The 23,524-nt window shown below is 43.2% G+C and overlaps 1 protein-coding gene across 1 annotated transcript in view; it reads left to right on the top strand.

Moving 5' to 3' along the window:
* The window catches only part of Ankfn1 (ankyrin repeat and fibronectin type III domain containing 1), a 449,198-nt gene that overhangs the window by 51,982 nt on the left and 373,692 nt on the right, over positions 1 to 23,524 (top strand). Inside the window, exon 6 of the mRNA XM_033762964.1 lies at positions 18,726 to 18,964. Within this exon, the coding sequence (XP_033618855.1) occupies positions 18,726 to 18,964 (239 nt within the window). The remainder of the gene's footprint in view (positions 1 to 18,725; positions 18,965 to 23,524) is intronic.

Here is a 23,524-nt window from a genome sequence, read left to right as displayed (position 1 = left end):
TTTGAAAGCCAATCTCACAGACAAAACTTCAGTAGCTTGGGGACAATTCCAGGGGCTTAGGGACAATTGAGGGAAGGGAGGGAGTAATAAAGAGGTAGAGAATGTTTTAGGACAGTGAAACTATTTCGTATGATCCTGTAATGAAAGATGCCTATCATTATATAAGTTGTTAAAATCCATAAAAGAAAATGTACAACATAAAGTAATAAACCTATGAATAAACTATAGATTGTATTTAATAATAATAAATCAGGTACTAATGCATATTGGAAACCAGATGAATCATGTGTTACTTTGATTGTTTGTGCCCGTGTCTGGGTGAATAGAAGAGAGGTGAGTCAAAGGCTCAGGATCCTCTGCCTGCTAAAGGTATGAGTGCCCTGGCTACCTGCATACTGAGCTGAAAATAAAAGAAAGTGAAATAAAATAAAATGCAACTCTGGTAGGGGCTCAAAGGAGTGTTAAAAATAATGAATCACTATTGGCTTCTCAATTTTAATATATGCACCAACTCCCACCCCTCCAAAAAAAATACTATTTTAAAGTCCAAGACACAGCACTCGAGGACACAAGGAACAGAGGGCTACACAACATTGAGGATAAGATGACACTCACATTGGGAGAGGTTGCCATTGTATATCTCAACACAGACCAGAACCAGGCTGGCTCTGAGAAAAACATGATCATGATTTTTCTACAGAAAAATCAAATAAACATTTGTACAGCTCATACAAGCTAAAACTACTTCTGCAAATACTCTTATATGTCTCCTTATCTTTGTATGCAGAGAGGTAATTTTAGTAAATGCAGGATCTGGGATAAGAGGGGAAGAGTCATCCACTTTGTGATTGATTGGTTGATTAAAATTTTCAGTGACTTTTCAAAGCCAAAGGAATCACATCTCAAAGATGAAGGCAGAGATACAGCAGCAATTCAGCCTTTGCATTATAAACTACAACTCCTTACTTTCCACATATGAGTCTCTTTCCTCTTTTACAAGGAGAAGTATGAGGGCTAACTTATAAGGAGTCATTTGAAATCATTGTGCAAATGTGTGCATGTGTGTGTGTGTGTGTGTGTGTGTGTGTGTGTGTTAGTGGGGATGAGGTGGAGGTGGAAATGGATCTTCCCATTAAGAAGAACATGATATGGGCTACCTTGACAGCTGGCAAAGGAAGTGGGTATGGAACAATGTCCTAAAGAATTGTCCTGAAACCTTATCCAAGGCCATTAATTTCACTAGGGACTTTCATAAAACACACTCATGTTACAATCCTTTCCTCAAGCTCTTTGACCGAACAGATCATCGAGAGGGGACAACATGTAACGATAGATGATAACTGGTAAAACAGACAGAAGAACCATGTTTCCGTATAGTTCAGCCTTTCTAAATTCAGCACTGCGCAAATGGCTCTTCCAACTGACCAGTGTAGAGGGGAAGTCAATTCAGGAAAGGCTCAGGAATGAGAGAGGTTAGGATGCTGTAGGAGAAAGGCTAGTGTTGGAGTGAAGACTGGCCTGGACTCCAAAACCAACTCAGTTACTTACTAAGTTACATGGCCTTGGGCCAGTCAGTAAACTTGCTAAAGTTTACATTTCATCCTGAGTGGTATGGGAGTGATAATATTTACATTTCAGAGATGTTATAAGTACTCAAATCAATAAATAAAGCTTGCAGTGCTTGGCACACAGTCTAGTATTCAATGAAAGTGGCCACTAGGGTTGTAATCAGTAGTGTTCAAGAAAAATGCTAGTCTCCAGTAGTGGTGCTATAAAAGGGTATGGAGAGAAAGTTCTTCCAGAGACCTCAAAATTTAACCTCTCGCTATCTCAAAATGCATAGGATGGTAAATAACCTTTGCATGTATGGAGGAAAGTCAGTTTCATAGTTATTATCACCAATTTCTCCAAAGTCATCACTACTCTAATAACACCATCAGAATTAACTCTCATCTGTTCATCGCGTTCTGGAAAATTATCTCAGGCTCTCTGACCCTGCTGAAATTGTCCTGCCTCTTCAAAGCATGGCTCTAAGTGGCTGATAATTATTGTAGTTGGTGAGTCAACTCTTTGTTAGGTCTTCATGTCCTTGTCTCACTACGTGGTGTGCAGTGCATTTCCCCAGCAAAGCAAAGGCTGAAACTTTGGTGTCACTCCTAATGATGCTGCCGCTGCACTGGGATACCATTCATCAGATTAGTCAAGGTGTGGGGAGAGCTGGCCTGCAGGTAAACGACTGCCTTGTTTCTGTAGGAGTAGAGTGCATTCTACAGTCCAGTGAAGTATCCTGAAGACAACTCTGGGACACAGTCTGCAGTGCATGGTTTCCAGGTCTATTTCTGGGTCAGTAACTGTACTTCTAACCAAGGCTGCGTAAGTCTCCAGGAATTCCCAACCTAATCTGCTGTGTCTGGCTCAGCTGGAAGGGGCTTGCTTCAGCCTCTCCCCCACTCTTTTTTTTTTTCCGAGCACTAGTAAAGCAAGTTTGGGGCTTCTCCACTCACTGCCCACCTTGCTACAATAATGATATAAATATTGCTTATGGCTATATACTTTTGTAAATGAATGGAAGTGTATCACTCAGTAGAACATAAGGAAATTGTTATCATAGAATCTGCAAAAGTATTCAAAGGATCACAGCTGTGGATGGATCTGAGCAAAAAAGAAGAATCATTCAATCAAGACGATGAGATAAGACCTTTATCAAGTATCTTTTTCTCTGCTGATAATTTTTCTGGATCTGGGACTGTTTCTGACGTTTTCTGTAGCTGTAGGAGAAAGTCTTTCTTGTTGTCACCTGTAAATGGAGCTAATAATATCTTTATAGAGTTTTTTAATGAAATAAATAATTGTGGGCCAACTCAATATCTTAATTAAAAGTGAGCACTGTTAAGTCAAAATTTCCATTTTAAATGGTTCTATGATTTCAAGAGTTATTAATCTATGGCTTCTGTAGAAGGGGCAGAGAAATACTGCTGCCTTGGGTCATCGGGAGGCTTAAACAAAGTTATCTCATTATCTCATACAACGTGGTAGAGAAAATGTTCAGTAAATATCAGCTGATGTTATTTGTAAAGCAGACAAGAGCATGCGTAATAGGTAACAGGCAACCCAGCGATGCAAATCCCCCCATCACTACTTGTCCCACTAGTCCAGAATGCAGAAGTCAGGAACACACACTCACTCAGAGCTCAGTGGAGGCCCCTTCCCCTGTGACTTTCAGCAGCTTGAGCAGAAGCCTTTGGGAACCAGAGAGATGAAGGCCAGAGATGCCATTTTCAAGTTCAATAAATACACAGCCACTCACAGGGGCATCTCTCATTCCCACTGGCAGTTATACACAGCATTCTCTCAATTACGTGTAGCTAATTTTAATACAAGGCCCACTTTTCTCACTTCGCTCCCCATTTTCACCCACGGCCTCCTCCTGAGACCCCCATTGGGATCTGCCCGGAAAGTATAAACTTATATTAATATCACCCAGAGCAAAACATAATTAGAAAACTAAATCAGCAACCGCAAGTATAGTGTAATGCTTTCCAAAGCCATCTATTGAGCATGTAAAGTATTGGGGTTTAAATGTTTACTTTGGATTATTCACATCACTGTTTGCCTTTATCAGAATAAAAAAAAAAATCAAGGAGATTAGACACTTCTCTTGAGTTCCTGGCAGGGGTGGGTAAAGTAGGATTGTAAGTCCAACCCAGCCACCTGCCTGTTAGTATAAGTGAAGTTTTATTAGAATACACCTATGCCTATCATATGTATATCATCTATGGCTCCTTTTGAGGTATAATGCAGAATGGAATCGTTTCAAGAGAGACAAAATGGCCCACAGAGCTGAGAATATTGACTATCTGGCCTTTTACAGAGGCGGCCTCTGGAATGGCCCCAGGTCTCCCCCAACATGAATAACCATCACTTGCCCCTAAGACTAGCGGTGGCTGGGACTGCACAGGAGCGGATGCTCAGTTCATGGAACAATCTAGCAGTGGACATGCCTAAGAGACTAGGGCTCCTCATGACCTTTTTGGGTCCCCCATGCTCATGGCAGTTGAGGGCCAGGGGCTCAGGGAAGGTCTACTGCTGGGTCCTGCATGGTCCAGAGTTGATCTTGGAGCAAATCTGATTGCTGGGATGGGAAAACCACTGGGTGGCTGAGATCATCTCTTTGAGCAGTGTGGCCTGAGTCTCATAACCCACAGCCTCTGGGGCCTGAGGTTCAGGTGTTCAACGTGGAGATTCAACTATACATCCAGGGTAGATGACAAAGACGGAGTCAACAAATGTTAGGGTGTCTGAGAATTCCCTGTGTACCTGCTAGTAATATAAATTCCTGGCTATACCTGTAAGAATCACAATCAAATAATTTGAGGTAAGATCCAGGAATCTCTGTTTTGTTTGGTGATACATTTATTTTATTTTCTTGGTTGGTTTGTTTCTGGTTGACTATTTGTCTTAGACAAATACTACTGATTCTGCTGCTGTTTGCTGGGCATGGTGATCCTGGCAGCTGCCAGGCACTGCTTAGCCTCCCTGAAGCCTTACACAAAGAATAGTTCCCCCGCTGCGGTGAAAGAATGCGATGCTTGCCCAGAGGAGCTCACATAGAAGTGGTGGTTACAGCAGCCATACGTGTGAAAATACACTACATGTCAGTACTAAAGGGGAGATCCACATGACGGCACCCTTAATGCTGTGGTCACAATCGTCTCCCACACTTCTGAAAGCCACTCTCAGCCTTCAGGCTGCAGTGAGTCAAAGAACTCCTGCAGAAGACACCTTATGTAGTACCTGCCCACTAGGTAAGTCTCACTGTGGGTCCCTACCACTTGGTGTGCCCCAAACCCATCATGAACTGGGCTCCTCTCCCTTCTTTTTCCCTGGATCCTGTTGAGATTGAACAATACTTTATGAAACTAATGATCCTTCTTTTTCCTGCTGTAGTTTGGATGTTGAATGTCCCCTAAAGGCCATGTGCTTGGAGCTATTGGGAGATAAGGGAACCTTTAAGAATTGGGGCCTATTGAGAAGTCAGGTCATTTAGCACTCTCTTAAAGAGGACTGTGGAACCTTGGGCCCACCCATCCCTTCCTCTTCTTTGCTCCCAGGGCAGGAGGTAAGCAGTTTTTCTCTACCACGTACTCCAGCCATGATATGCTGCTTTACTACGGGCCCAAAGCAATGGAACCAACTGACCATGGACTGGAACCTCTCAAACTGAGCCAAAACAAATCTTTTATCATTTTTTTCCCTTAAATTATTTTATTGGTACATTTTAGGTATTCAGTACATTTACCCTTATCATTGGGAACTTGTACCTTTACATGATGGATCTTGGTTCTTATTTTTTTCCTCACTCCCCTGCCGTCTCTGCACCCCCTCTACCCCTCCCTATTTACAAAGACTTTGCTTCCATTTTTTCCTTTTTTTCATACTTTTCTTTCCTTTGCCCTACTCCTCCTACCCCTTTGGACGTTTTCTTCCCATTTCACATTACCAATTATTCATTTTAATCTTTATTTCACGCTCAGTTTCTCACACCAGAGCAAACCTTTTATCTTTATAAATCAGTTATCTCAGGCTTTTTTTATAGCAACAGAAAACAGACAAAGTACTTCTTTTCATTTTTCTCTTTTTCTTCCCTTCCTCTCACTCATACTGGATTCTTCCCACAAAGGAAGGAAAGCAGAATTTGGGATCTTCTGCTATGGAAGAGGGGAGGGTGCTCTATAAAAGGCGACCAAGAAAAATTCCTCTAATGGGGAAACGTTGGAAGATGAACCTGAAGAAAGTGAGGGAATGAGGTATGAATAGGAACACAGTAAAATTCTCTGAGTGAAGGACAGAGCAGGTGCCCAGGCCCTGAGGTGGGTCCTGCTTTGCAGACTAAGAGAACAGAAAAAAGATCAGTGTGGCTGGGTAACGTGAGAAAGGAAAGGAGTGGTGGGCAGTGGTCTCAGATGGACCAGGTTATATTTGGCCTCACGGTTAATCTCAGGATGGTGGCTTTTCTTCTGAATGATTCAGAAAATGGAACTTAGGTTTGGAAAGCATCATTCTGGCTTTAGGTTAGCAATCAGCATTGCATTTTAAAAGGCTCCTCTTGTCATGCAGAAGCAGATAGTCCAGTCACAGGCTTGAGTCCAGCCAAGGGGTGACTAAGGGACCTGGACAGGAGAGCTGTCTACACGGGAATAGTGAGTAGGCAGCCAATCAGTTAGTCTGAGTTCAGGGGCGAAGGCCACGCTAAAGTCAAGAGAGCATTCCCTAGAGTTCCAATCATACTTGACAGCTCTGAGTGGATTCGTGTGCTGGAGTGTGGTGTGGGTAGAGAGAAGGGGAGTGTGCCGGTCTAAGAGGTTAGATAGAAACAAGGAATCACAGGAGAAACTGAAAAGAGAGGCTTGAGAGGTCAGAGGAGAATCAAAATAGCAAAGTCCTACAAGTTAAGAAATGGTTTGAGAAGGAAAAGTTAATGTAATAATGTAAAATGCTATTGATAAGTCAAACTTGAGGACTGAGAGATGCCACTGGATGTCACGTTTGCCTTAACAATAACGGTTTCAGTGGAGTTGTGCAAGACAAAGCTAGAGTAGAAGGCCTCTATAGAGGATAGAAGGTGGGACTTTAGAGGCAGTGGGTATAAACAACTCAAGGAAGTTTTTGCTAAAAAAGGGGGAACAGAAAAATACAGCGGTAGCTGAAAAGAAACAAGGGATCAAGAAAGACTTTCTGTGGGGAAAATGTCAACACTTGATAGGGAAGAAACATTTGAAACAGTATTGTGCTCAAGGACCCAAGGATACCCTTCCCTACAAACACACACACACACACACACACACACACACACACACACACACACATTTTTCTATATATCTATGTTTATAAAATTATATATAAATAGTCATTAGCAAGGAAGCCTCAGTGCAATATTCCAATAAGCTAGTTTAGAAAGCATATGTTGGTAATGGTGCTTCCTGATTTCTGTAGGTTAGTATCAAATGCGTACTTCACCTAAAGTGACCTACAAGCCCTGCTCTGTACAATTCACCCTCTCACAACGTTCAACCCTAGTGCCCCAGTAACAACAATTCCTTGAGCTCCAGCTTCATAAGTTAGTTGCAGCAGATTTGGCCCCAGACCTATTTATTAACCCCCACCCATGTGACAAGTACTCTTTCCAGATGCTAGAAGAGCCCAAGAGTTGGGAGAGGGCCGGGTCTTCTAGGGGTGTCCAGGATGGGAGAAAGTGGAGACAATCTAGCAGACATGGGAACAGAATGAAGGAGTATAACAGTGTGAGGGATAGAATTAGAGTCCAGGGTCCCACATCACAGAGGAGAGACAGCTGGGGCAGGAGGTGAGAGAATGGGAGAGTAAGACCCATGGGGCTTGGGGAAGACATTGTAGAGCCAGCAAGAATTCTTGCAGCATGATGATTAGACAAGAAAGGAGTGTTTCTGGCAGATAAATCACATGTAGGTGGCACAGTCATTTCAGCATTCATGGGGCAGAAGCAGAAATGGGAAATAGCAGGATTTGGAGATAAGAATGTCAGTCATGACAGCATCCCTTGGTAGTTCATGCTAAGAGCTTTATCTTTATTTTATAATATTCATTTTATGTCTCTGCTATAGCACATAAACTTCAAACTTAGGGATTAAGCAACACAAATATAGCTTATGCTTTTGTAGGTCATATTTTCTACAAAACTACAAGAACTAAAATTTAGGTGTTGTACTTTCCTAGAGGCTCTGGGAGAAGATTTAGTTCCTTGCTTGTATGGCTGTTGGCATAACCCAGTTTTTTATTGTTATAGGACAGAAGTCTCCATTTTCTTGCTAGCTGTAAATTGAGAGTCATTCCTGATTTATAGAGGCTGCCATGTTTTTTGGCTTGTGGTCTTCCTCCTCTGTCTTCAGAGCTAAAAATCACAGTCTGAATGCTGGTCCAGTTTCATCTCTCCAAACCATCTTCTGTTTTATCTTCCATGCATGTGATTAGATTGGTCTCACCTGAAATGGTCAGACCTAAAATAGCTCAGGAAAATCTCTTCATTTTAAGGTCAGCTGATTATTAACCTGAATTTCATCTGCATGCTTCATCCTCCTTTTCCATGTTACATAATGTATTCTTGATGATTAGGATGAGGACATCTTTGGGGAACCATTATTCTGCCAACCACACAAAATATAATACAGAACCACTAAAACGTCTTATCAGGGACATGGTGACTCAGTCATATCTTACTTTTAAAACGATCACTCTACTGGCAAAGTTGATCATGTATGAAAGGGAACTCATACTTGGATAGCTATGGTGGAAACCAGATGATATATAAGGGACGGTTGTATTAATGCAGTTGATGATTGATGAAATAGAGCAGCTATTTAGCAAGCCCTGCATATCAGATATGGGAAACGTAGAGAAAAAGTCACGGCATTATAGACACGGGGAGGTTGGGTGCTGACACCAAGAAGAGTTCTGTGCAGTCAGCATTAGGGAGTGTCAGCAGCAGTAATAGGAAGCCAAACTGTCTGTATGACAGAGTTGTTAAGAACAAGGGAAAGCCCGGCTTCAAGGACATGGGTTAATTTGTCAAGGGAAGGACTCGGTAAGAAACTAAAATGAAAAACAGAGACCAAACATAGGAATGAAGTAACTCTTCGATAAAAGCACAAGTTTAGGGCCACACTGGGAGCAAGATCATCTTGATGCTGAAAGAACTGGCTACTAAATCAGACTTCCTTATATAGCCTTCCACAACAGCAGTTTGACCCAGGAACTTGGAATGGGGCTAAGTCTTCTGTCATTGTCAAGTGGAGTGGCTTCAGTCACGGATTTGAAGTGCCTTGGGGGCAAAGTGCCAGGCTGGTAGCCTCTTGCTCTTAGTAAGAGTCTAACAAGCAGGCTTTCTGACTGTTACTGAGACTCCTTGTCCCCTGGCTTCCTTCCATGTGTGTGCTTCTGAAATCAGGCCAACCCTATTTTGAGTTGGGAAGGTTGTACGAACTCTCCAGTGGGTTACGATATGCTTCGTGTGGGACAGTAGATGACTTGATATTTGATGTTTTAATATTCAGAATGTTGGTCAGTTGTGCTTGTTGGAAGAATCTTGTTATTGGGCTATCCAGTCTTTCAAGATAACTTTACCAACATGCTGGTAAAGGTTAATTCACTTAGTCATACATTCATTCATCTACCCAACACAAATTTCTTTTTTGCTGTTGTTGTTGTTGGTACTGGGGATCAAACTCAGGACCTTGGGCTTACAAGGCAGGTGGCAGCACCACTGAGCTAAATCCCTGGCCCCCAGATATTTCTTTTGTACTTCCACTGGGCATTATGCTCTCATCACTAAATGAGTCATTCCCAGTACAGTTCTTTCTGTTTTTCAGATTAACTGTAGTTTTTAATTCCATCAAGGATCTGGAAACCTCACAAGGTTTCCATAGCCTTATCAGGCTATAAAATGCACACAATTTTCCATTGAATAAGTTTTAAGAGGCAATTTAAGCACTGGACTTAAGAGCCAAAAAGCTTTAAATTTCAATTAGTTTGATTGCTAACTAAGTTACTTTAGCTTCAGCCACTGGTAGACTGAGAATGGGAAAAAAAACTCTTGATGAGCTATTATAAGGCTCAAATGTATTATCATTATTGCTATGATTATCAAATTAAGACAGAGCACAGAACTGATTTGAAGGAGGATACTAGGTGGATAGCCAAATGCACTTTCAATTGACTCTTACTACATTAACCTCTTTTGCTTCAATCTGTCTACTGACTGAATGTCATGGATGGCCACATCAGAATGTCCATATACAATGGTAAGTTACAAAGAAAAGTATGGATGGGAGTGGAGAGGTACAGGAGTTCTCATCCTGCACCAATTGAAACTGTGTTAGAAAGAGAACCAAATAACAAGTCCAGAAGCTAGAGACTGAGTCTTGGACTTACTGTAGGACACTGTACTTTCGTCTCCTAATCTGTGCTGGGAAGTGATTCCCACATCAAGGGGTTTCCATGAGTCATCAGTAAAGTGCTGTATGTGAAAGTAAGAGCATTGTCTTTTGAGCAGTGGGTGGGCAAGAGAGCTGGTACTGTACTGCCATCCTACCGCTTATACTTAGTTCTTAGCATACAGCTCCTACTGCTTAGGATTCTCAGCACACAGCTCCAACAGAACTGTGCGCACACTGAAGATACCTGTACTGTTCCCTGGAGAAAGGCAGAGCTGGTCTCAAAGAAATGTCCCACGATGGCCGCTGTGAGAGAATATGTACACTTGATATGTTCTTTGCTTCTCTCAAACTGGAGAGCCTGCTGATTTAAATCACCGTGATGTTCCAAAGAGAAAATATAAAGAAGAAGCCATACTTTGGTGGAAGGGGTATGTTAAACTTTGTGAATCTTGTACTACAGAGTCAAAGGGACATTTTTAGTTTGAGACAAAGAGCAACACAAAAGTGAAGCCAACTTGATGGATTCTCATCAGCCAAGCAGGGTGTCTGCCCTTTTCTCACCTCCAGAGAAGTGATTTTTCATCAGACCAGAAACCTCTCATACACCTTTGAGCTGCCGCACCATAAATCTCCGGTCCACCAACTTGCTAATAGTTTTTCTTGCCACCTTTCCTGGTAATCCGGAGTAATTGTTATGAAATATGGGCTTGTACTGTCTCGCCCAGCTGTGGCCTCTCTATGCTCTGCAGGTCCTGGGGAGAGGCAGAGGCTCTGCGTTTGTCACTGGATGTTTGTCAGAACAGCAGATGCTGTTACCGAGAACATGACATCCTGATGAAACTGGAGGAGCCACAGAGGAGCCTGAAATCTGAGAGTCAATAGCCCCCTCCTGCCCAAAACCTATCAGCAAGGGCCTCTGGTTTATTTAGAGTGTTCTCTTTCTTGGGGAGACAGAAAAAAATGAGCTCTATTTAATCATATGGTTGAAAACACAATTCCATGCCTGCTTTTGCTACTTCACAGAAATGCTCCAGGTATCTGAAGCTGTTCAGCAGAGTACCGGCCTCAGTGTGATGAAAATGAAAGAGCTGATAAATACGTTTTGCAGAAGTCATAATTAATTGAAATTGATTGAAAGGATTTGGGGGGGTTGGGGGAAATATCAGGAGACATTGGCCTGGAAGGAATTCAGTAAGTGCAGCTTTATGAAGAATGCATTTGGATCAGCAGCCCTGGGACTTTCCTGCCCAACAAGCTCCCACAGATTTAAGAAAGCCCTCAACAAGCCTCTTAAGCTCCCAACATGGATTCTGAAAGTTCAACATAGTATCTTGGTTGTAAACAATAGCTCTGCAAGCCTCATCTCCACGATGTACATCTGAGTTCAGGGTCCAGTTTCTTCATACGCCTCTAAACGTCACTGAGCTACATTCTCCGCAAACTCTATAATGATGATTTATCATCATAGGCACACAATTACCCTTCAAGGCTGCAATGCCAGTCATTGGACGTATGCGCTTAGTTACATACAAGGACTAAGTGGGACGAATTGTGGCAGGCAAATACAAGGCCTCCAAAGCCATGTGTAGTTGTTACACACTGCACATCATCAGGGATACAAAGCTGAAGACAAATCTATGCGCCAGAGCTCAATGAAAAACGTTCTGTAAAGTTCAATTGACATTTAAATAAAGAAGAAGAAAGAGAAAGACAAAGCATCCTTGGCAGAGCTAGCCAGGGTTTTAGCTCATGATCTCCTAGCTAACCGTGCCTCTCACTCACTCTTGGCTGCCAGACACGTATAACTGAAAGTTGGCAAGTTAGCATCTGAGAGGATTGCTTTAACAATTGCTTGAAGAATGATTTTTGCTCTATAGTTAAAACCCAACAATTCAATCCCAAGTTTCAGAGCTTAATGTGGGAAGTACACTGAGAGTGGAGACCTAACACTGCACAGGCTGAGGATTTCGGGAGCCCATTTCTAGTAAAGTACCAGTGCTTGAATTAGACAACAGAAACGTACTGAGCTCTTCCCTCATAGCAGGCATTGGCCTGAGAGAGTTGTGTGTATTCTCTCAGGTAATTCATAAAACTCTGACATAAATGCTACTAGGGGCTTCCACTTTGTGATGAAGAGAATAAGTTTTGAGGTTGGGCTCAAGTCCAAGATGTGTAATGTCAGTCTGCCACCCTAATCCATGTGATAAAACATTTCCTCATGCAGGGCTGGTTTGGTCATCATGTCGCCTCTGTGGTTGATAAGTGCCAACATGTCCTCAGATGATGGCAGCACATCTGCACAACTTATTCTGCAGGGCGCTGAGGGTCAGGGTGAGAGACAACAGATAGCAGAACACTAGTGCAAGACTTGTAAATCAACAGAGATACCTCAAAAAACTAGGAATAGAGCCCCATTTGACTCACGTATCCCTCTACTGGGTATCTTTCCAAAAGAATTAAATGAATCATATCACAGCAATATATGGACACCCGTGTTTATGGTGGCACAGGTTGTAACAGCTAAAACATGGAAACAGCCCAACTGCCCATCAGCTGGAGACTGGATAAAGAAGATGGGATTTCTTAAAAATATAAAATGGAATACTACTCAGCCATAAAGAAAGATAAACTAGAGACATTTATAGCTAAATGGATACATATTGAGACCATAGTCTTAAGTGAAATAAATAGGACACGTGTGTGTAAATACCGAATAGTTTTTCTGGTGTGAAAAACTGAAAGTGTAAATAAGGTTCAAATTGTATAACTGATAATGTGAAATGGGAAGAAAGGGGCTAAAGGAGTAGGGGAAGTGGGGAGGGTAGGGGAAAGGAAAGAAGGGACAAGAAAAAATATGAGAAAAGGAAAAAAAATAGAAACAAGGTCTTTGTAAATAGGGGAGGGTGGAGGGGCTGAAGGGAGGGCAGGGGAATGGGGAAAAATAACAACCAAGAACTGTCATGTAAAGGTACAAGATCCCAATGATGAATGTACCCACACTGTATACCTAAAATGTACCAATAAATTTACTGAAAAAGAAAGAACTAAAAGCACAATTCCAGGTCTCACTGTGGTCAGTTCTGCCCCCATCTTCTGTATACAGTGCCACTGAACAGAACTTGAAACATAAACTCTCTGTCTGATCGTATGAGGAACAAAGTAAGGACTTTCAAATTTGTAGGCAATAATAGGAGAAACAAGGCAAGAAGTGGTATTTTTATCCCTTCTTCTCAACTTGTGAAACATAACCACCTTCCAGCAGCTTTCTTCATTGTACAGATGACATTGTCTCTAACCAGATAACCCATTCAGCCCTACCTGCCCTTTTCTTCTTCCTCATTGGACAAAATCTCAGTTAAAGGGCACATCCTCCAAAAGGTCTACCTTACTTCTCCAACCATTCCCTACAAATTTAAAACTCCTTACTTGTGTTCATCATAAGAATAAGAAAGGAGATTTAGGTTTCAAATTCTGTTTGATAGCACTGTATAAAAACGATGGTGAAGAAATTAACTGACGTGAACCCTAGAACTATGTTCACATTTCTATGCTCATGCTGTCATCAGCTCAATAACCCTAGCCTTCAAAAACATCCCAAAGTCTCGAGTTAATCAAGTGGCCCTCTTATGCCCTCACTATGATGATATCATTATTGTTACGTGTCTTGCTGTGTTCCGCACTAGACTATGTATCCCTTTATTACAAAGATTGTGTTTTGCTCCTGTTTGTATAGAAACATGTTGGTGTTTTGAGACAGGGTCTCACAATGTAATTCAGGCTGGCGTCAAGCTCGCTGCAATTCTCCTGCCTCAGCCTGCTGAGTCCTGTTTGTATCTTTAATGTGCACCAGAGTGGCAGACACATAGTAAACGAATGACTGAATGAATACATTCTGAAACTGACCAGGTGGGTTAGACCTGCTTATAACTGGAGTCAAATTGCATAAACTTAGTAATCAGTCTCATGATTATTGTACGAAACACAATTACCCTCACAACTAAGAACAGAACTTGGTCTAACGGACACTTCACCTTGGAAGGATACCAGAGGAAAGCTAGTCCAACCTCTTCTTTATATACAAAAAGAAAAAGAAGCCAAGTGAACTGAGGAACTTGCCTCAAGTTCTCCACGCTGCTCAGGAACCGAGCTGAAGTAGAACATAAGAAGTCAGACTCTAAGCAAGAGGTCTTTGCCATGTCACCAGCGTTCTCTCCCCAAGAAGAGTCCTTAGTGTACTGCCTCAAGAGAACAGTATGTCCCTCCCAATGGACACTTCAGAGATGCTCAAAGAAATAAATTAAAAGTTACAACAAATGAAAAGTGAATTCGTTTTCCCAAGTATTGTTGGAACAACTCACAGAGTCTCTGGTTACTCGTCAAGCTCAACCACCACTTCTGAAACACGTTTCAAAAATTCAATTATTCCAGGTTATTGCTTACTTTTTCTCAAATAATTTTGGGCACAGAGGACATTTAAAAAGCAATAGAGACAGCTTCTTATCTCTGAATGGGCAGTCAAGGACAACGGCTATAAGTGAAATTCTCATTTCAAACAGAATGTTGATTTCCAATAAATCTATTCAAAAGAATAGAGGAGCTTTTCCCGCTTTGGTAAAATATACTCACAGTTCACAAATTACTGTGTTGATAGAAATGTTAGCGAGGGATGACAGCTGTGTAGCCCAGAGCCACTGAAATGTATCAAGAGCCGTACCAGTCACTAAGAAAGTAAAACCTCACTTTAGTGGACGGATGTAAGTCCACATGGTCTGCACAACACTTTGATAGAAACACTGCTGGTGTGTTGGAAAGAATAAGGGCAAGGAAAGCAGGAAGGTCTGTTTGAATCTAGCTTCATCATGCAGCAACTCTGTGAAGCTGGGCAAGAGTTTTCATTCCTCTAGTTCCGTTCACCCAGGCAGGAAATATTTAATGAGCACCTGTTAGATGCAGGCTATGTTCTACGCACTGGGCGAACAACCACAAGAAAAATACAATCAAGTTCACATTTTCATAAAAGGAAACACACACACACACACACACACACACACACACACACACACACAAATGTATTTTATTCATTGGTTGGCATTACCAAGAAAAATACTGCTGAGGAGAAGTGAGAAGCAGAGAGAAATATTTATAAAGGTGATAAGGGAAGATTTCAATGAGAAAATGACATTGGAAAGAAGGCTGAAGTGACTCTGGAAGTACATGTCCCCCCCCCAAAAAAATGAACGTTCAAAGACCCTGAGGTGGTTTTCATGGTATGCTCAAAGAGCTTCATGTCTAGGGCACTGGGAAATGGGGAGAGTAATAATAGCTGAACCTGAAGAGGTAGCAAAAGAGGGAACTCGGGGAGGGGAGGCCTTGCAAGCTATTACAAGGAATTGGTCTCTTTTATTTTTTTAACTTGATTTTGCAAAAGATATTTTGTTGTAAATCGACAATTTACAATTGTGTATATTTATGGAGTAAACCATAAATTTGCCGTCCAGCTGAATGAATGCTGAGTGTGAGGGAAAAATAAGTCAAAAATAACTCTGAGGTTTTTACTTGAGTGCGGCTGTCATTTTCTGAGATGAAGGAAAATGTGGGAACAACAAATGAGTTGAGTGTGTCAGATGCTTGGCCTGTCTCACATTTGGGTCTGCCTTGTAGAGAAAGATCTACACTGCAGATGTTAATCTGCCTACAGATGTTTGTTAAAGGTGTGAAAGAAAAGGAGGTCACAGAGAAGCTGCTTGATCACCAAGATCTTGGGTTCTCGGTGTCAGGTGGTAGGTAATAAAAATATCTGATGCTCGTGGACCGGTTAGCACATGCCAGTTTCTATTCTTTGTGCTTTCATAGACAACCCCTTTAATGTTTTGGACAACCTCATCAGATCATCTTATTTTAGAAAGAAAGAGACTAGGAGAAAGACGTGAAGTGAGTTTGCCAAGGTTATATGCCTCCTGAGTTTTGTTGTCAGTTGTCTTCACCACTTTCCTCATTGCTGGGAAAAAATACCCAACACCTACAGCATAAAAGAAGAAAGGTTTATTCTGGCTCACAGTTTCGGTCCACTTTTCAGCTGGCTCCAAGGCAAAAACAGGATGGCAAGGGGGAAAATAAGCAACCCATAGCAACCAGGAAACAGAGAGAGAAGGGAGGGGTCAGGGACAAGAATACATCCTTCCTTCTTTCCAGGTCAACCCCCCAGTAACCTACCTCTAACCAGGCCTCAACTCCTCACATCACATCCAGCTACTGAACTCATCAATGGATGACTCTAGTGCTGAGAACAGTGCCCCCTTATCCAATCACAGCCTGAGAATTTGGGAGGCCATTTTAGATCTGAATCATAACATCGGAGATGCAACTTGGGCTTCTGGTTTCCAAGTCTGGCCTTTGAGCCTCTTTTTAATACTGCTTTCCAGTGACTACAAGAGAGATGCTATGCACAGGAAGGACTGAGAAGGGACACACGGGTAGGCAGAAGGCAAAATGAGCAGTGTGAGTCCAGGACCCAACTAAAGAAAGCATTTTAAGCAGCAGGAAAGTTATCACCTGTGACAAACAATGCTGGTAGTCAAGAAAGATGAGGGCTGAAAATAGCTATATGAAGATCATCAGTGACTTGGACAAGACCAGCTAGGTTGAGAGGTGGCACTAAAGACTGTATTGGAATGAGTCCAAGAGAGAAAAATTGTCTAGAGAATGTATTTTGACAATTTCACAGAGATTTTTGATGTATTGTGTAATGTAAATGGGCAGTAGCTGACGGTAGAGATGGAATTAGGACATTTATTTTAAAAAATAGGAGAACAAAAGCACAAAGCTATTGAGAATGATACACCAGAGAAGGAAAAATTGATGGTGAAGGAAGGATAAAGAACTATTACAGTGATATCTTTGGGTAGCTGAAGGGTACCTTGGCTGAGGGAACAGACAATCCATCCACAGTAAGGGGAGGGAAGCAGAATCTAGAGACACCGATGCTGGTAGTTGGGCAGATGTGGAATTTTGTGAACATTTCCATCTGATTGTTTCAGTTTCAATGCCTTGGTTTCCTCATCTGTAAATTACAAATGACAACACCTCTGGTCCGAAGTTGTTGTGAGAGTTGAATGCAACAAACTGTACAAAATGTTAGAGTGATGTCTGGTGAAACCCATGAGGGCAAACGATAACGATTCTTACATCCTCTCCTTCTTGGTTATGATTATCATCATTATATGATCAGCATTTATTGAACCCTTAAACTGTAGCAGACACTGTGCTCAGAACTTGGCACACACGCCTTGGAGAAGAGTATTCCATGATCCTGGGATCTTATTGAAGATTTTTAAGCTGTTAGAAAGAACCAGGGTGCAATCAGATTGACTCATCACGATTCCCCTTCCTATCTTGAATTCCCTTCATCAATATAATCTCCCTTCATGTCAGTCCATGGGAGAAGACTTTTACAGCAACTTCTCTGGTCCAGGTTTTCAGTGTTTATTTATTTACTCTGATTGCGTTTGGACACAGAAGTACAAGTGCCATCTAACATGTTCTGTGGAGCAAGATGAGGCCTGGTACACTGGGCTAAACCATTTTGCCTTGTTAGGTCTCGTTGATGTTGGTTCTATTGAAATTACCTCAGCAAGGTAGGGATTCCCTAAACAGGATCTGCATTTGTCCAGGGGCTAAGGTACAGCATAAGCTTGCTGCTTCTGCTTTGGGGGCAAGAGGAGGCAAGAGGGGAGTCCATTAAAGCTCAGCCCCCAATCATCAGACCATTTAGAACGAGGGTATACCACAAGGCTCTAGTCAAGCATTAACATTTCTGGATTTTTCATCCCTTGGGCACATCTCTTACTTTTTGAAGTGAACACAGACTTCTCTACTGAGATCCCGTTGTCAAAACCTGTCACTCCTGAGAAATCTCAGCTTGCAGAAGAGAAGAGAGTCAGCCAAGGTAGATTTCCACTCTGTCCTCGTGAGGCAGTGCATAAGGCACAGCAGCAAGTGTCAGTGTCTTCTCTCTGTAAGGGCTTCTGATCATTCTAGAGCTCTGTTTCCCATATTTGAAAAATAGACATCCCAGAATTCTTATGTGCTTGAAACCTGGAAATTCAGGCTGCTGTAAATATGCAAAGTACTATAATGTGTTTCCTCTGAGGAAATGATCCTGAGATTTGACAATACAGCCACAGGGCCTTTGCAGAGTAAACAAACACTGCTGCATAATGGGGTGGGGGCGGCTTTTTGTCTCTCAGAGGGTTCCTCCCCTATGCTATACACTGAATTCACATGCAGGTCTTTCAACTCTCCTAAGGAGGCCAAGTATCACTGCGCTCGATTGTGCAGGTAAAGAGTCCAAGAGAGGATAATAAAGACTTTGCCAAAATCACACAGCCCACAGAGTGGTGGAGCTCACACTTGAATCATGGTCGTCTTAAATTTATATAAGTCCATATTTCTCTAAAAGCCTTTAACTTTAAACACCACATGTGACTACCTCTTTATTGATTTCCATAATGCTGAACACGCCTGAGGGTTGGTGGTGCCCATCTGGCTATACCTGGAGTCATTCTGGAAGCTACAAGTTCATAAATAATGTCCTTTCCACTTGGTTAGGGTCCCGGGGCCAATGGGAGACAGATGATCTACGGCTTTGCGTGGCAGCACTGTAAGCTAACCTGTTACTTCATAGTCTTGGGTTGCTGTCCCCTAGTGTGTTCTGATGCGATCAGTTGTCAGTTTCAGGTCTGTTGTTTCTCTCTCCAGAAGCCCAGCCTGTGGAAGATGACAGCCCCAAAGCCCTGCCTGTGTTAGGGGAGCAATCGAACTCAGATAATGACATAAATGAGTCGCTGTTCATCTGGGGAATCTCAGACAAAGCAGCCCAGAGGAAAACCATCTCTGCCGGGGAAGGCTCGTTTCACTTGCAACAAGAGAAGCAGCAGCCACGACCGGAGCCTGAGCGCAAGCTGGGGAGAGGTAGAGGGAGGCTGAGGCTGCCGCGTGTGAGTAGCATTTGATGATTTTTCTGCAGCCTGGGATGGGATGCTGGGGAGGGGGCTTGGCCGTGAGGTGGGCATGCATGTGTAGGTTGGGGCTTTTCCTGTGGCTGGGGGCGGGGGCGGGGGCTGACACAATTAACAAGTGCATCTAGGATCTCTCCAAAGGAGAGAAGGGAGTGTGTTCACACGCACTTGCATTTTCCCTGCTTGCTGAGCGTAAAACATGCAAACACCAGGTGGGGAATATTTTCTGTTTGTTTTCTCTGTTTCTTCTTCATCCTTGAGAGTGGGCTACAGGGCAGAGACTTCTCAGCCCCAAAGTGCTTTTGCAAGCAAGCGGAAGGACTCCCCGGAGGGATCACTTCCCAAGTTTCTTTTGCAGATGTGTGGATCTTTATTGCTTTGCCACCCAGCTGCTTCTCCCCCAGGGGTACTCGCATCCCTGTGGCTGCAAAAGGGTGAGGTGACACTTGCCTCTCTGGCTGTCAGCTCCAGCTGTAGTAAACAGCACCAAATCCAAGAAGATTTAACCTCTCGGTTGTCACTCTTGAAAGAGCTCAGTGAGCCCAGGCGGTGGAAAGCAAAGGCTGCACTGATCCATCCTCTCAGCCCAGGGCAAACACACAGGCTTTGAACTTCCGGAAAGTTCGGGATTGCTTTGTATTGTTTTAAGTCAAGCAGGGGGCGGGGGGGGGCTGCTGTCTGTGCACAGTGGGCAGACTGACCTTGAAAAAGAACAAAAAGAGGTTGGCTTTGCTTTAAAGCATTTGCGTAGCCAGCAGAGGCTTTTCTTAGCTTAATGAGCTGGCGTGTACGTTTCAGTGGTGGTTGTTACTGGTGCTAAATAATGTGCTGGATAGAAATGTGGCTGGCCATAAACTGTAAACTTGTTTGTGTTCTGGTGGTGAGAGAAAGACACAACACACACACACACACACACACACACACACACACTCACACCGTTAGAGATCGCGATATTGGGAGCATTGCCATTCCTGGGCATCTGCAGTAAAAGCAAACTACCTCATCTTCTCCAAGAAGAGGGAACAGTGCAGAGAAAGGTGAGCGCAGAGCCAGGCACACTGCTTACCCTCAGAATCGGCTCTGAGCAGCTGTGCATACAGGCAGGAAGCGGCTGAGGCGCTTTGCCTTAGGACTTGGCCCGGAGAGCAGCCAGCTGGATGGGTGGGCAGACGCCACACAGTGTCATCCTGGAGGGTCGGGGCCCTGGCTACCAAGCTGCTAAGGGACAAGTAATTAAATATGAACCAGGGTAGGGGACTTGGGGAGAGGAACGAGTCCCCTGCCTTGTCCAGGGAATCCTTCCAAAGAGGAAGTTCTTGCCCATCTTTCTCACGCCGTGACACGCCGGGGTACACAGGTGAGGCTGCTTTCACCTGGGAAGGGATGACAACAGAGCTCACATGGCCATCCAGTGGAAAGGGCTCAGTATTTGGGGCCATCACAGCTCCTTGACACATCTGTGCGCCTTTGCAGACAAGTGAAGATCCAACCTAAGCAACCTTGGGAAAGCCAAAAACATGGGGCGAGAAGAATAATGCAATGTCCATGCTTTGTTCTTTTTTATTTGTGCCACTACTAGCGATGAGGCACTGCAGAAACATTACCAAGAGTCAGATCTTCTAATCTAATCCTCTTAGCATCTCTGAGTCATCTCTGTGCTCTCTCCCAGCTTTGTCCACGCATATTTTGGGGGGATATCCGCACAAGTGAGTTCACTTGGTCCGCCTTTTCCCCAGTTTTATTATTCCATGCTTCCTCCCCATACTCCAGTACAACTTTTGCATAGATCGTTCACTGTGGCTGGATCCAATGGGTCAATCCCCTAAGTGGGTCTGCCATAATCTGTCTAGCCATTGTTGGATATTTACATTGCTTCCAGTTTGTCCGTAATTGTGATGCCACTATGAATGTTTCTGTGCCTTGTGCATTTCTACTCCTCTTTAAAAACTGGGAGAAATAAAATCACAACATTGATATTCCTGAAGTGAGAAAGATTATTATTTTGGCTTTTCATGCCTACATCCAGTCTGTTCTGTGAAATGTATTTGCAGCATCTAAATGATCCACAGTATGGTCTAAAAGACATCAGTTTCTCTAGAGCCTTATACACATTAGATTCTTTATTTTCTTTTATGAGTCATGCAAAGGTGCTGGTTATTTTTGTGAGGTTAGCATTTGAGTCCTAAAGAGCCAGATGGAGTTATCCCTTATAAGACAGAAAAGTGGCCTCCTGGGTTCTCTCACTATGGGACGAGAAAGCCCCTTTCATCAGCTTCCCACTCTGTCAGGGGTAAAGGAGCAAAGGGTAGACAGAGAGCCTCCATTCTGTACCCAACTCCTGAGACAGACAGCAGCGTCACTGGCGGGGAAGCCCCCAGGAATTAACACTGAGCTCTGGAGCTCAATCCTGGCAGCCAGTTTGGGCCCTTCTGTCTTCCTCCTCAACCCTGAAGAACCAGGATCGGGGTTATCACACTTCTTGGGCAGGATTTGAGACTGATGTCTAGCAGAATAGGACTGCAGTCCTGAGGACTAACTAAGCTTATAAAGGAAAGATGTAGAAACAAACAGAACACAGGACCACGTTTTTTAGTCTGTATTTCTCTGTACCCATCTGCCAAGGGCATGTTTTTCAAAGATGGGTCCAGAGAGAGAGAGAGAGAGAGAGAGAGAGAGAGTAGGGTGTTCTGATTACCCACACGTATCAAAGGAGAGGCACGGAATACTTCTTTTTCAGTTCCTGGCTTCTGCAAGGACTATGTTACCAAACATTTATTTCTTCTTTTCTTTCTTCCTCCCTTGTATCTCACCAATTTGGAGATGAATCTGAGCTTTCCTGACCTCCCATGTAGCTCACTATAAATTGCTTCAGTTCTAATCTCTGGTTCATTCAATAATTATTTGTGCAAAGGTCAAGAGTGCCCAGGGGGAGCCACGCTCCAGCTCAGCTGGCGTTCACCCACCCTGACCTGTGCTAGTGGGACACGGCAGTGTCCTGAGAACAAGGTTTTCTTACCACAGATAAGCGGATCAATGGAGTTTGTTTTTTTTTTAAGCTTTATTGACTTTTTCAGTCTGCAAGAGCTTATTAGAAGCAGCACTGTTTCACCAAAGGGGGGTCCTAGAAGCAGACACAGATCTGAGTGTGAGGGCTAGCTGCTCTTTCAGAGGACTGACAGAGCAGGAGGAATAGTGGCCTTTCCATCTGCCAGGCAGAAGATAGAGCTTTTAAATTGCTGGCCAAGTATTTAAGCAAGACAGGCACTGGGAAAGACTGCCCTTATGCCAACATTCCTAAGTCTTTATTGTCTTATAGGCATGAGGTCTAGCTGTCGGGTAATAGAATGTCCAAGTGTGGCTTCTCTCTCTTTGCCATTGCATCCCCATCTTTCGCCCAGTAATAACTGCTCCCATTTGCCTAGGGTTTGGTGTGTGCTGGGCCATGTTTTATCTACGTTATTTCATTTAACCATCCCAACAACCCTATGTGGTTTTCAACTAGTACACTTCTCCTTTTATGGATTCTGAAACCAAGAAATGAGTCAGTTATGCCAGAGAAGATATGCGAGTCTTGATCTGGGGTCAGGAAATAAGAAGGAGGCACTGAGAAAGACAGGAACACGATCTAAGTCCAAGTGGTCTAGCTTGCTCTAGAGTCTGTGTTTGACCGCAGACACATTTAATGTGTGCTGGGGGAATGAAAGTCTGAAAGGATGCTGAGACACTAGTGTGTGGCCGGAACACACTCCTAAAAGCAGTGGTAACAAAGATGGTGGTGATATTCATCACAACAGTGACTAACCACAGTCTCCACTAGGTGCCAGACCCCTTGACCAGAAGCTCCGAGCGAGCATGTTGCTCTGACCCTCATGAGACAGCCGTGGTCCTTATCCTTGTTTCATTAAAGAAGTAACTCAGGCTCTGCCATGTTCCGCAGCTGGCCCCAGGTGACAGAGCTAGAGGGTCTGCTGATGTCTACTGCATCTGACTATGCCTCACTGAGGTACCAACAGTTAGCATCGCAGTAAGACCTGCAAGAGTAACAACCAAGGATTTGCCTGGCACCATCGAGCTCGAGCTCAGTGGGCTCTTCAGATCTCTTTTGCTTTGGGATTCCCGAGTAGTTTTTAGATCACCCTATCCATGGTGGTGCACAAAAATCTAGGCCTCAGCCCGTTCCTGTTACTTCCTTGAGGAAAAGGCAAAAAACACCATAAGGCAAGTCACTGATACCCTTGTAAGGAAAAGAAGAGTCACAGTTGAGCCCTTGCCTTTGCCCAGAGCTCTGGACTGTGCTTTCCAATATGGAAACCAGCAAACTCATTGCAGTTGAACTGTGGCCAGCCAAACCGAGGTGTTTCCTAAGTGTGAAGTGTGCACCAGACCTCTAACCTCAGTAAGAAAAAAAAACCCAACTGAGTAGGTTTGTAGATTACATTTTAAAACAATGTTTTCTATATAACAAGTTAAGTAAAATATATTATTAAATATATTAAAATAAATCTCACCTGTTTCTTTTTTCTTTTTTTTTTTTTTTTT

Source organism: Fukomys damarensis, unplaced genomic scaffold, assembly GCF_012274545.1.
Source record: "Fukomys damarensis isolate Sample0158 unplaced genomic scaffold, DMR_v1.0_HiC HiC_scaffold_13, whole genome shotgun sequence".
NCBI lineage: Eukaryota > Metazoa > Chordata > Mammalia > Rodentia > Bathyergidae > Fukomys > Fukomys damarensis.
This window is presented reverse-complemented; position numbering and strand designations above follow the sequence as displayed.